This window comes from Phycodurus eques, chromosome 3 (genome assembly GCF_024500275.1).
Source record: "Phycodurus eques isolate BA_2022a chromosome 3, UOR_Pequ_1.1, whole genome shotgun sequence".
Classification (NCBI taxonomy): Eukaryota; Metazoa; Chordata; class Actinopteri; order Syngnathiformes; family Syngnathidae; genus Phycodurus; species Phycodurus eques.
This window is the reverse complement of record NC_084527.1, coordinates 15,641,317-15,656,609: the sequence shown is the minus strand read 5'-3', so window position 1 is coordinate 15,656,609 and position 15,293 is coordinate 15,641,317. Positions and strand designations below refer to the sequence as shown.

Below are 15,293 nucleotides of genomic sequence, written 5' to 3'. Positions count from 1 at the left end.
AACAATCACAGGATGCAAGAAAAGCAAGAAAAATTCTGACACGCTAGACTTTCGTGGTCGTGAGAGAAACGGCTGCTGTCAGCAGGTCAGCAATCGTTGATGATGTCACACTACAAGGGGGGGGGGGACGCTTGATCTCGTGTTGTTTCATTCGGTGAATGACCAATGAGTAGCCAGCGTCAGCCAGCGCCGTGCAAGCGGGGGAGGGACTTAAGTGAACTGAGTGATTCATTCAGTGAACTTGTGTACTGAGGAACTGAATAGTGATTCGTTCGTGGAACTTATCATTCGGAATCAGTTAGACACGAGTGATTCGTTCGTGGAACTTCTTCGTTTGTGATCCGCTAAGGACCGATGTACTAGTACGATGAGTGATTCGTTTGCGCAAGGAATGACGTACTACGCAGTGAACGTACTCATGAGTGATTTTAACCGTGTGATTTAAGTCCTGACGTCCTCGCGGGGATAGCTTTCACCAGCAGCCGTTTCTTCAAGCTAACGGCTAATGTTGAATCAGTCAAGCACATGAAAACAAGCACACATATTTAAAATAAATGTAAATTAATAATAAATGTTTTTACGTACACATACATATTATTCCCTCTGTGTCTCTAATGCGATTATTAAAGCTTTTTATTTCATAATATTAATAATAACAACACAAACTTCTATAGCGCTTCTCAAGACACTCAAAGCCACTTTCCACTAATCAAATGACAATGACAGTAAGGTGAGTGAGCAGAAAGCCCGGCTGGCGGGGGCTGGTCAGCGACGTTCCACCGCGGTGGAATGCAGAAAAGTCACAACCGAAGCCGGGTGTTCGAGAGCTTGCTGAGAGAGAGATAGGTAGGTGATCATTTAGCCTTTTTTTCTTTTTTTTTATAATCTCCCCACCTTTTCCCGTTTACAATACATGACAACAACAATGCATAGTCCTTCGGTGAATGTGTTGCGTGAACGTGAACCTCGGGGATGGATCATTAAATGAATGAGGAAGCACTTGAATGATTTTGTGAAAAAGAACTGAATGATTCGGTGAACAAATCTTTTTAATGAACTGATTCGAATGATTCAGTACACTCAAAAGAACTGCCCTGCCCATCACTAGCTTGATCGGGAACTCATAACTCAAATGATTGGCAACGACAGTGCACGGTTGTCTGCGACGTATCTGTATGGTCCAAATCGGACTTCCATAGTGTAGTCTGAGCTCGGCATAAGTCATGCTACCACGTTACGTACAGTGCAATGTGGGTAAGGGGCGTGGTTTTGGTCAGAGGCTGGGTGGGGTGGGGGGATTAGTGAAGTGAGGCTACATTAAAATCTTGCTAGCAGTTTTAAAACTGTAAACTCCCCTTTAAAGGGAAACATTATTAAGAAATGAGTCCAGCTGTCTTTGAGTCACTGTTAAATTATTCTAAACTGTACTAATTTAAGGCATCCAAATTATGAGATGAAGACTTTAAGGTGACTGTGAGAGGTTTACAAGAACTCAGCTCCACTTCATGAATTTAACTTCTGTAAAATAATTTGCAGAAGTCTTTGTAGTCATCAGAATTGATAAGCGTTGGAACATCAAGGAATATAATGAAAACTATGGCGCTACAACCTTTTTTCTGTTATTTTCTGTTTATTATACATGTTTTTTTTATTGCCACTAACTCCAACTAATATACGAGTATAACTAATGACCCCATCTCTCAGTACTTTCATTATTCACAGATTTTGTCCTGTTGATTTTGTCCTGTTCCAAAACCACAGAGCGCCCACCTTCCACCATCTCAGTCTCAGGATGCAGAGCAGTTGCAGGGCCAGAAGGTAATGATACAGCTGGCATGGTGCAACAAGAAGACCTGTCGAGTGTCAAAAATTGAAATCATGAAGGAATAAGCTGTCATTAAGAGGGGTTCTCCCAGTAGTGGAGCTGTCAGAAGCTTGCCTTCTGCTTACTCGCTCCCTCTATTTATACTAGCATCTATCCTCTGCCTGTCCTACCCCATTTGCAGTTGCCTTCCTCTCATTTCGCTCTTCTTGGTTCAATCCTCTCTGTGCAGCTCACTTTCTCCCCTTCTCTGCTGTCTTCAAACCAATCATAAAACCTGCATCCCTCCCAACTTCTTTTCCCCCTTATCAGATTCCTCTTTTCCACCTCTTTCCCCAAACTCAGAGTAGTAAGCTCCTCTTACCTGTCATTTGAAAAGGCTATGGGACATACGCATGGGCATGAAGCCAGCATGCACATGCAGCACAAAGACTTCAAATGTCTCAAGCAGACCCAGTGTTAGATGTGAAGATGTGAACTGATGTATACACATCTGTGTGCATTTATTTGCAGACAACATTCGTTCATTTCACGAACGGGGCATAAATGGTGATAGCAATATCTCTGCTTTATGGATGGGCATGATTAATTTGTTGTTAATTAATTAATTGTGATGAATGTTTGAATCAACAAGATGATGCCGCATGTTAAACTTAATCTTAGTTGAACCATAACAGAGTTCACGTTCAAGTGGCAGTAACCAACCAGCTGGGGATACAATTTTTACAACTACAGAAGTCTGACACTTAAAAGAGGACTCCTGCAGAAAGTAAACAACCCTTAGCTGCAAGACAGAAGTCACTCAAATGTATTGTTAATTTTTAGACTTTACAACGATTTGATCGGTATCGGCCGATAATTAGCATTTTATGCTTGATCGGCTTTAATGTCATAATCTGCCGATCTGATCAATGATGTCATAGATCGGCTCCGCGAAAGACATTTACTCCACCTCGTTGTCATGCACAGTATATTTAAATCCAAACGCTAGTTTATTTTTAGCCTTGTCGCGTGTCTTTTGGTGTTGTACTGTAAATATCTAACCACCAATAAATGTCGGCGGTGTAGGACAGACAACACGTAATGCCCGGATCAGCCTACCAGACAAATTTGGTCTTTCACGATTGCACTTTGTCAGACTACTGCAATAAAAGCTTGTATTCAGATACCACCACATCCCGTTTTTTACGATCACTGGGCTTTTTCTTGTCAACTCAAATGCGGACACTCGGTTTTTTTTAAACTCGCTGATCGGCCCCAAACATCCTAATCGTGTAAAGCCTATTATTAATTTTCCTATTGATCATTTAAGAAATTATTTTGAATAGCTGGGATAGGCTCCAGCACGCCCGCGACCCTAGTGAGGATAAGCGGTACAGAAAATGGATTGATGGATGCCCATCACACTAGTGTGATGCCAGAGCGATTGGTAGTATAGTGGTTCACATAGCTGACTTTTGTGAAGTCAGTGTGGGATCAAATTTAACTCAATCTGCATATCACACTAAATCAGCTGATGGTGTGTGGTGTGGTGGTGTAAATGGCACTTTTGAATGTTAAAGTGCATGTCTGGTGGGAAAGACCCTGCAAACTTGCACCATCAGCTATTTCTCCTTTTTGCATGCTGGTTGGCAGTTGTGAGTCCATCAAAAGAGAGAAAAGGCTAGTTAGTTCTCTCGAGGAACGTGGTTAAGAATTTCTGAACGGCGTTTCATCACAGACACGTGCTTATAGGCAAACTATAGACATGAACACACAAAGCAGGCCTTTTAATTCGTTGTGTGTCAGTGTGTAATCATAAGGGTGTATTTTGTAAAGCCAAAAAATAATTCCCCATGTTCCCCTCAGTGCACTCAAGTTGACCCTTTGCTGCAGGCTTTGAATTTCCAATCAACTTCCCAGGAGTAACTTCACAAACCCTGCACTGGAGGCAGTACTTTGTGGATACCAAATGTTTGTAAAACCAACATAATAATAAACATATAGAATATAAATAAATAAATAAAATACTAAATATACTATATATATATATATATATATATATATATATATATATATATATATAGTATATTTATATTTATATATATATATATATATATATATATATATATATATATATATATGAAAGGGGTGAATGTGAGTGCGGATGGTTGTTTGTTTGTATGTGCCCTGCGATTGGCTGGCAACCAGTTCAAGGTGTACCCCGCCTCCTGCCCGATGAGAGCTGGGATAGGCTCCAGCACGCCCGCGACCCTAGTGAGGAGAAGCGGCTCAGAAAATGGATGGATGGATTACACGATAAGGATTTTTGGGGCCGATCACCGAGTTTAAAAAACAACGATAACCGATCACCGATCCGATCACAAGATGGAGCAATGTGTCTATTCAAATGACTTGTTCATTTACTGTATATAATTGTGTACTTTATATTGAGTTTCTTTAAAAATATCTTGTCACGTCATGTATTCTAATCAGTCAAGTCAAACCAACATTACATGAGAAAAATAATGGGTGCTAACCTACTGTCATGAAATGACTTTATTGTAATTAAATTACTTCACACACACCGAAACTTTAGCGCATGATTTGAGAGAAGACCGGTACAACCGTTAGTCCTAGCACTAGCGTGCTAGGTTACATTATGTTTTGTTGCCTGCTTGCGAGCTCTATCGTATTAAAAGTATGTGAACATAGCTCAAGCAAGCCTTGAATTAAAGTCCTCTCCCGAGCACCGGTGACCACCAGCACACGTTTTCCCCCATTTTGTTCTTATAATACACACGACGCGATCAATTGTTGTTGTCGTGGCCGTGGTAATGCGTGTATCCGGTGGCGTTTGAGTTGACAAGATAAAGCCCAGTGATCGTAAAAGACAGGATGCGGTGGTATCGAAATACAACATTTTATTGTAGTAGTTTGACATAGTGCAATCGTGAAACACCACATTTGTCTTGTAGTCTGATCCGGACATTACGTGTTGTCTGTCCCACACGGCCGACAACATTTTTTTTAAATAACTTTATTGGCTGTCAGATATTTATAGTACTACGTCAAAAGACACGCGACAAGGCTAAACATAAACCATCTTTTGGATTCAAATATACTGTACATGGCAACGCAGAGTATATGTCTTGATCGGTGAATTATGACATTAAAGCCGATCAGTCGATCAGCATAAAATGATAATTATCGGCTGGTACCGATCAGATCGGTGTAAAGTCTAATATAATATATCCATCCATCCATTTTCTGAGCCGCTTCTCCTCACTAGGGTCGCGGGCGTGCTGGAGCCTATCCCAGCTATTATCGGGCAGGAGGCAGTGTACACCCTGAACTGGTTGCCAGCCAATCGCAGGGCACATACAAACAAACAACCATTCGCAATCACATTCACACCTACGGACAATTAACTTACCACAAATGTTTTTGGGATGTGCAAGGAAACCAGAATGCAAATCAAGCACGCTTGCACACCTGAGAACACCATCCCAACTTTGAAATAATGGGGGTGGAAGCACAATGCTGTGGGGTTGTTTTGATTTAGGAAGGACAGCGTATTTTATAAAATACTGAAGCAATATCTCAAAACCTATGACTGGAAATTAATGCTTGGGTGCAAATGTTTTGGGAAAAGAGATGGATTAGTGAATTAGTTGTTAACATCAAACTAGAATTATAAAATATTAATTGAGTGCTGATGGCTACTCTGGAGCCAGACATGGCAGGGGACCTTCATTTGACTGTTGGGGCCACAAACGTGCTGCAAAGCTGCCTGGTGTCAATGTTTCATCACGTCTTCACCTTGACAGAACGTTAGAAATGTGAAGGACCCCATTTGAATGTGATGTATCGGAAGAGAACGTACACATTGATGGTAAACAGTGGGACGACCCCCCACCACCACCACCCACACGCACGCACGCACACACACACACACACACGCACACACACACACACACACACACACACACACACACACACAGACACTGCAACAGAAAGAATTGACACTTGGTGACTCAAAATTGGTTGAGTGTTATTGGCTGTCACCATGTGTCAGCTACTGAAAGTTTGGGTATCTGTTCCAATTATATCGTCCCATGTCTCTTGCCTAAAGTCAACAGGCATCTGTTTCAGCCTTCTACCACCTCTAAAATAAATCAGTTATGCACTTCAACTTGTGAATTCAGTATAAGTGACGCTCTACATTTTCCTCAAATGGTACAGAATGATGTCACCAGTTATTGTGAACTTACTTCAAAAGGCATTCACACAAATGTTATTCTATGACAGTCTGAGCCACAAACATGTCCCTAATGGATGCAGACAGCATGACTTGACTACAAATGTATGTGACTGTCTATCCTGTGCATGCCTCAGTACAAGGCATGTCTGTGGTAAACGCCTGGATGATGATTTGTCAGAGTGTAGGAACACGATTCCTTGTTTACTATGATGAACGAGCGAGACTCACACTACCATGTTCTCTATATCTGGCCTGTCACTGTGGCTCTCTGCAGCACGGTGTTGTTGCCTTCCACTGCAATCCCAGCCCGACTAAACGCAATTCAAAGATCATGGCATGCAGACACATAGGCATTGTAACACAAACATCTCCAGAAGATGTAAACAGCAAGAAATGGGCTTTACACAGCAGTGAAAGTCTTTATGGCATTCAGATAGACGCATTGGAGGGACACGGGGGGAGTAGGAGAACAAGATCCCCCCTAAGTCAATTTGAACAGCAGGCTGACGAAATTACACAGGTAGAGGTGGCCAGGCTTGACAAATGAGCACAGAGGTGGGGATGAAAATAATATGAGAGGCAGAGCCCATTTTGCTTCCTTTTACATGTGTGTACAAATGTGTGAAAAGATATGGTATGGGAGGAGAAAACAACAATTGTGTTATTCCTTCCTCTTGTGGATTTTAATACATATTCTAACATAAATATAAGAATGCATCAATTATTTCTCCTGAGCACTAAGTATGAGTAATAACGACACACAAATAAAATAAGCAAATGGCTGCTTGTGCTGTTGTATGTGGTGGAGTGCTAAAATGATGACATCGCAGATAGAGTATACGGACAAAAATATTGGGACATCCAGCCATTCAACCTGAGAAAGGGCCTGGTTCACAATGTCTGTTCCGTTCATCTCAAAGGTGTTTGAGTTCTTCTTCCACCCCAACACCATCCAACCATGCATTTACATTCTTTGCAAGTAAATCTTTAAATCTTTAACAATTGAAGGTGTCACACCTTTGACACCACTTAATGTATATGAGAGAAACAATGCCTACATAGCAAATGCTCATAAATCAATACATAAATGACAAAAATCCCCTACCTCCATGGCTTTGGCGATGAAGGGAATCTGAGTTCCAGAGTCCAAGTCCTGGTTGATGATGAGTCTGCGGGCCCACTGACCTGCTCGCACCACACCACTGCCCTGGATCAGCACCAGTAGCTTGGATGGGTTGGATAAGGCGTTGGGGCTTAGGTAGATAAAACTAGAAGGCTCATTCACAGTGGCATCTACCTGATGTGAAAAGATGAAAACATAATTCGTAACATTACTGTTTGAATCACAGCCAAAAAAGCTTTTATGTGAGGAAATATCTAGAATTATTGCATGTCTTGCTTTTATAAGCTTTACCAGTGTTTCAAATATCATAACATTTCACTCAATTTCAGGTCAAGTTGTGTTTTTACATTCAAGGCTTCAATTGATGTAGCTTGAAAGACTTAATTGTGAAAGGTATCATTGATTGCATTGAGTTTACAAAGCAACAGCCTTCACCTCTATGGATTTTACGCATTAAAAAGCTAACATGCGTCATCATACTAATCATGACAAGCAAACAGCCTCTGAGTGATTAAAACTGAGACAGAAAGTGATACAGACAGAAAAAGGGGATAAGTGACTGTGTGCATGCACTTCCTAGGAGACAAGGAGACAAACACTATCCATAAAAGCCATGGGTGGCAGCTGCAAGAACTTAATCCAAGCAGACAAAGAGAACTGAGTGGGGGAGAAAATCTTGCCCTTTTATTCTCGGGTGCTCCCTCATTCCCTCTCACTATACTTGGCTGCAGTTAATCTTCTTAAAATCTGTGGTCACAAGTTCAATGCAACGCAGGTGGACAGACCCACCACCAATATACAAATGCACATGCCATATACACTCAGGTGGGTGGGCCACAGAAAAACAGAACAGACCCATTTTGCAGGGGAATAATGATATAAATAGCCCAGGCAGATAAACCAGTAAATGTGTACGGGTGGCTAATGAGAGGCACTGAATCTCGAGCTAGGGTTTGATTTATTGAGCCTTTTAGCGCTGCTGCTAACTTTGCTCGGGCTAACATTCCTATAAATGCAGCCTGAAAAATGATCACAACTTTTATAGACAGAGAAAAGAAGGCGAGACATAGGGGAGGGCCATAAATAGCGGCAAAAAGAGGCAAACATGCTTTCAACAACAAATAAAAGGGATCAAGTGAGTGCGCTGAGCCTGGATGAGCTTGTCAAAGAATATCTCCACGATGGCAGAGTAGAAGGTCCCCCTTTAGAGCACATGAATGCAAAACAGATTAAGTATCAACATGCGGCAGCGGCAAGCTTTTGAAATGATGCATCACACAACAGTTAATTGTTGGGGAGACACTTTTACACAAAGGATTAGGGCAAACTGTAGGAGGTGGCAAAAGAAAGAGAGGAAGTAAGAAAAAAACCTGATATAAAGATATGGACAAAGACTAAAAAGAGCTTACTCCTACAATCCTATTTTCTTTATTTTGTTTGTTGTTTCTTTGCTCTCTTTAAACAGGGCACTCAGTATTATAATCACACGATGAAGCTGATGCATTTATGTCAGTTTTCATATTCAAGTCCCTTTACTCTTGAGGGGCATATTATAAAATTGGGAAAAGCCTCATTTCAGTTGGAGTACTTACTGGTAGGATTGCTTTAGTCATGTTGCACCTTTTCTCCAGCAGCTCATAAACATACTGAGTGACGATCTAGAGAGGGGGGGAAAATGCACAAGAGGATGTGACAGCAGTAACACTTTGAACGGTTTCTTTCCAATGCTGATCATATCAATGAAAAAGAATTATTTACCCTGTGTAGACAGTATCCCAGGTATTTCCAAACAATAGGATACAAACAAACTACGGTATATAGGCTTGCAAGTGTTGAGGTTGTAAGTGCCAGTAGAGGAAATCTACAGTACAGGAGAAGAAGGGCTGATGTAAGTTATGTTTATCCCTGGAGCCACAGCACTAAAGAACCTTGTATACGAGTCATTACAACCCCAGGACAAGGTTTTCATGCTTCAGTGACGTTAACAACTTTCTATTCAATTTTTCTTTTTTTTTTTTTTTTTATCCCGTCTTGCTCAGCTTGGTTTCTTAGTATCAGTCTGATGAGGAAACAAGGGCTAGTGGTGGTGCCACAGCTACAAAGCGTCAAAGTCACGCTCGCTAATGACTAGCAACTGAGCCCAAATACAAACAAGGATCAACCAGGGACTGTCCTACAGCAGAAAGCCATCATCTTTAGATTCAGTTTTAGGCAGGAATGACGCTCATATTATGCAGTCACGAGACATTTGCACACTAACTGCAATGTTAATGTGTACTCCTCCAAACAATAGTAACTGTCACACACGTGAATTTAGGTAGATCGTTTTTTTTGTTTGTTATCTATCTATGGGTAGGTAGGTCGGACGGACGGACGGACGGACAGACAGAGGGACAGACAGAGGGACAGACAGAGGGACGGACAGAGGGACAGACAGAGGGACGGACGGACGGACGGACGGACGGACGGACGGACGGACGGACGGACGGACGGACGGACGGACAGACAGACAGACAGACAGACAGACAGACAGACAGACAGACAGACAGACAGACAGACAGACAGATAGATAGATAGATAGATAGATAGATAGATAGATAGATAGATAGATAGATAGATAGATAGATAGATAGATAGATAGATAGATAGGACTCCTGAAGAAAATGAACCAAGTGAAACAACATTTTTCTATAGAGAACTTGCATTTGATAAAAACAAAAAAAAAGAGCACATGATAATTAACATTTTATGGACAGAATAAACAAAAATAGTTTTTTGGCAATGCACACAAGCAGACTGTTAAAAACACTGCAAGTAACATGAGAGAATAGTGCCTCTTTCCCACTATATGTACCTAGATGGCTCGCCATGGCTTTACGCACTATTTGGTACATTTCCATGGTCAAACCCAGGCCTTATCACAAACTATTTCAAAGAATAATTCTGAATCCTTGTTGTATTTCCCTGTCTACAGGTTGTTCCAATTTTGGTCCATTTTCTCGTTGCCTTAAGTCTCTTCTAAAATAAAATATACTCTTGCAAAATAAGCACAGAAGACAATTGTTCACCATTACTGTTGTCTCAATTGCCTACTCTATTGAAACAGTTTCAAAGTGGAAAACCAATTGATCCAAATTGAGATGAGCAGAGCACAGTTGAGGCGCATAGGTATTGTGCAGTTGACAAAGTATTGAAGTAAACTCACAAGAAGGTTCCTTACAACCATGATTAGTACCAAAAGTAAGGCAAGAGTTTGGCGATTTTGGATGAAACATTCAAATCTATCCACCAAGTGACCAAATCGTATTTTCTGAAGTCCAGGCATTTTTAAAATTACATTAAATGGGGAGGATGGCAATAATAACTTTAATCATTCTACTGAATCACAAAAGCGCGCTTCGCTTTCATGCAAAAACAAGCTCAATGCTAACTTGATTTACTGCTTATGAAGAGCATGCACAAATAACATTTGCGCTAGAGCCTTAGCCTTATGATAGTCAATCAAAGGCCACCCGTCTGACCAAATGAGACGATCGATCTACTATTTGACCCTATCGTGAAAAACAGCTAAGAGAGCCAGAACAACGACACCTCAATGCCCCCCAATCCACCCAGCCTCCATCAACTAATTCACTAAAATGTCAGCCGGACTGATGAAGACTTAAATGATTTCGGGCTTCAGTATCCTACTTTATAATAACATCAATAAGCCTTGCAGGAAATCTCATTTGCACTGTACGTTACATTATTTGTTTAGTGTCTCAGGTGGCTGAGCACCCACTCATAGAGAATAACAAATAGATCGAGAGGGGGATACAAAAATTGCGACCATGACCAAGAAAAACAAAAGCAAGAAGAAGAGAACATGAGCAACAGACGAAACACAGGGATTCAAATCAATAAGCTTTATGCCAAGTATGCTTCCTATGGCAAGTTACTGATATAAACTAATATCATATTTGCCACAAGCAGTGTCAAAGACAGCCCAAAAGGATGACCTGGTTTTGTTGTGAGAATTGTTCGCAAGGCTTCTGTATTGGATTAAATTGTGCACTTCCTGTGTAACTGGCGAGTGCATATGACACCATTCACACGGCAAGATAGAATCCTCTCTATCATTGGACTGACTGTTGTGTTTTAAGTGCAGACACACACGGACGTTGACGTTATGAAGCTTGTGCTCACAATCGGTGATGAGTCACACAAAACACAATGAGACACAACTGTCTTTGGTACATTTGAGCTGCAATATCTCTGCGTGACTGCGAAAGCAATTGTGTGAGAACTTGAGTTTGGCCTGCTGTGGCTGAGGTCACCTCCGTGTCTGCGGTTTATTTGTGCAGTGGAAGCAATGGGGCAATGCAAACAAGAACAGAGGGATCACAAAGGACGGAAGAGCTCAGTGAGAGGAATAAGAGAAGACAAAAGAGGAGCAATGTGGCGGGAATCCCCAGAAGGAAGAATCTGGTGCCAGCTCCCACTGTCGTGAACAGCTGACAGGAGTAGCAGTGGAAGGCTGCACAGATGAAGGGGGTGGGGGGAGGGGGGTAATTGTAGTTCAAGGCCTTGATAAGAGTCCTTGAAGTGGCTGGGCAGTGATATAAACTCTTCAGCCACATAACAATCCATAAAACACCAGGCTGAAGGCTTAATGAGGAATGGTTATGGAGATTGGTTACATTGTTAAACTCCTCACCAGAGATGGAGACAGACTTCCCACATTCAGAGTGCACGACTGCACGTCAGTTATTGTGTGTTCATCAATGTGTGTATCTTCCTAGTGATTATAAGACTCACGCCTGGCTTGTCTGACCGCACCTGAGGCAAAAAGGAGGTGATCCTACGAGGGACTGCCAGAGACATAATTCAGGATTATGTCTGCTCTTACAAACACTACTGAAACACTCTTAAACACACTACTAAAACACGTATTTCAGTATATTATAAGAGCACATATCAGTCTGTGAAAGAAGTACCGTAACGTGTGTAAGAGCGCTTTAGGAGTGTGTACAGTATAAGGGGATTTCCCTAGTGTGTGTGTAAGCAACATTTCAGATTAAATGGATGCCCTTCAGTTTTTTAAAACTCAAACATGGAAGTTCAAAGTATTTCAACTCACTAAAGTCTGCCTAAAAGCCTCCAAATGTCTTAACGAAAGCAGCAGCGTTACTTCACAATATACTGGCGCAAGAGGAGACAATCAGAAACTTGTTAATTGCGACAACAATCGGACAGCAGCCGATCATTTGAACTCCAAGTGCAGACACGCTGGCTATTTGGATACAAAGCTCCGTAGAGCTTGTGCACCAAATGTATGTAAACATATTCACTGACGTATTCGTTTATTTTCGTCAACTTCAATCCAAATGTTAACTGCCAGTGAAGTATATATTCATTAAGTACGTTTTTCAGCGGGTAGGCATGGAAGAGGGTCTCACCCAGCTTTTCTTTGAAACTCAAGTTTGTAAAACAGTGTAATGAATAACAGATAGCATATAGCGCTGTTGCATCGCTTTGGATTTGAGATTGGCGCAAATTTTGAGTAGAAAATAAAGATTAGGCAGTGAGTCTTGGCTTGTAATGTCGGTTATGAGGAAGAGAAATGCCAACTTGTTGGAAGTCAGACAAGTTTAGGCACCTCACACACGAACAGACTATGTACAGTATACAGTTGAAAGCAGATTTTTACATAAACTATGTAAATAGACATTTTCTCACTCTCTGACATGAAATCAGACTAAAATTTTCCTGTTTTGGGTGAATTAGGATTGTCAAAATTATTTCTATTTGCTGTACTGTATGTCACAATAATGAGAGAAGGATTATTTTGGGGGACAATAATTAATTACTTTCTTCACAGTTACAAGTTTAAATACTGCCTTTAAACTGTATGACATGGGTCAAACGTTTTCAATACCCTTCCAGAAGCTTCTCACGATAGTTGGCAGGAATTTTGGCCCATTCCTCCTGACAGAACTGGTGTAACAGAGCCAGGTTTTTAGGCCACCTTGCTCACACGAGCCTTTTTAAGGTCTGCCCATAAATTTTCAAAAGGATTGTTATCCAAACTTTGGTCATAACGAGGATTGTTATCCTCATCACGGTCAAAGAGTTAAATTTTAGTTTCATTAGACCACAGACTATGTCTCCAAGGTCTTTATCCGTGTGTACATTTGCACACTGTAATCTGGCTTTATTTTTATTTGTAATGGTTTACACACACACACACACACACACACACACACACACGTGTGGCCAGTGAGTGTTTGTGACATGTCTATACACAGGTACTGTATACATATTTATACACATATTTAGAGTTTTAAGTGTACTTTTGGTGCACACGGTCTTCTGATGAGAGCTGCAAGTGACTGTGCTGCTGTGCAAGGGAAATAACATGTGACTATTTAGCATGTCCGAAATATATGCATGGAGATTAGGTAATAATTCATCCACTCTGTCAACTAAGCAACACACATATTGAATTGGAAGCGTGCTGAAATGTTGCATGGCATATAATATTTTTTTCAAAATATTTCAGATATTTTGTGACACTTCCCAAAAGTAGCATTGAAAAATGTGTGCAATACCAAAATGAACCGTTCAACAAAACAGTTTGCGGAAACTGAGTTTTGCAGACAACGAAGGTGATACATTGTAGGGATGCTCCTCGACTAGAAGGCAGTGTTATTTTTGTGAGCCATTCCAAAAAACACAACAGCAAACAAAACTTGGTCATAACGTGGATTTCTCAATGTATGTACTCATGCATAAACCACAAACACATCTCTTCTCTGCCGTCCAGCACTCAGAATGCCGCTTAGTAAAAGAAAACTGGTGCGAAAGAAAAGGCAAAGGGGCAATTTACAGTTTATATTGGAATCCAAGGAGGTGCTCTGTGCGGCATCACTGTCTACACCCTGGAAAGCGTTTTTACCGTATTTTTCGGACTATAAGTTGCAGTTTTTTTCATAGTTTGGCCGGGGGTGCGACTTATACTCCGGAGCGACTTATATGTGAAATTATTAACACATTATTATATAATTTCACATGTTATTTTCACACTGACAACCGCAAGAGGGCGCTCTAGGCCTCACGAAAGTGACGTAGAAGAGGAAGCGGCGCATCGTCTACCTCCGGAGTTGGCGGAGTTGTTTAGAAGTGACACCAAGGATGAAGATTTCATTGGATTTAGTGATTTGGAGTGACACTGATGGTTTGGAAAACGTTTTAGCATGTTCTTTATGCTATAGTTATCTGAATAACGGTTAATATGTTACATTAACATACCAGGCACGTTCTCAGTTCGTTGTTTTTGCGTCATTGCGTTAGCATACCGTACACCTATTCAGCCTGTTGTTCTCTATTCTATTTTTATTTTAAATTGCCTTTCAAGATGAAATGTTTGTTCTTGGTGTTGGATTTTATCAAATAAATTTCCCCCCAAAAAAATGGGACTTATACTCCAGTGTGACTTATATATGTTTTTTCCTTCTTTATTATGCATATTTTGGCTGGTTCGACTTATACTCCGGAGCGACTTAAAGTCCGGAAAATACGGTACTTAAAAACAAAAAAAAAAGGAAAAGGAAAAAAAAACTAGCGGAGAGGATGGAAAAAAAGAAAAATCTCCCCAAACAACACAACAGTGGCAACAACAACAAGGCATATTCATGAGAAAGAGACTTCAAGAATGAGAGAGAGCATTAAGCAAAAGGTTGTTTATTTTAAGTCAGCCTTGTGTACCAACAGAAAGTAGCATTGAAATAGGACTTAGTATTGTGAATTTGTGATCTGTCAGTCCATGCTGGAAACAAAGAGAGACAGAGAGAGAGAAAGCCAGGCATAATTCCCATGAGGTCTCTGTCATACTGTCTGAGGAGACAAGGATCTCCAGGGGTAGGAAAAGTTCTCAGACTGACAGACTGTTTACACTAGGCGGGATAAGATATTCCTCTTTCTCGCTCCCACTCCTCTTCCCCTAACAATCTCATAATGACCTGCTCAGGTGTTAACGGAGAAGCCAGCAGCGGGCTAATTCAAAGTAAAGTCGTGAATGCCACCGTGGGCGATGGCGGTAGCGACAGATGCCAGCACTGCGACGA

At 41.1% G+C, this 15,293-nt stretch overlaps 1 protein-coding gene across 4 annotated transcripts in view; it reads right to left on the bottom strand.

Annotated features, from left to right (window-relative positions):
- The window catches only part of arb2a (ARB2 cotranscriptional regulator A), a 213,512-nt gene that overhangs the window by 182,277 nt on the left and 15,942 nt on the right, over positions 1-15,293 (bottom strand). For 3 of the 4 annotated variants that reach the window (XM_061672243.1, XM_061672240.1, XM_061672241.1), the window contains exons 5-6: positions 8,781-8,846; positions 7,171-7,362 (exon numbers count right to left, since the gene is read on the bottom strand). In XM_061672243.1, coding sequence (XP_061528227.1) covers positions 7,171-7,362; positions 8,781-8,846 — 258 coding nt within the window. The remainder of the gene's footprint in view (positions 1-7,170; positions 7,363-8,780; positions 8,847-15,293) is intronic. The other variant, XM_061672242.1, reaches the window with a different exon arrangement.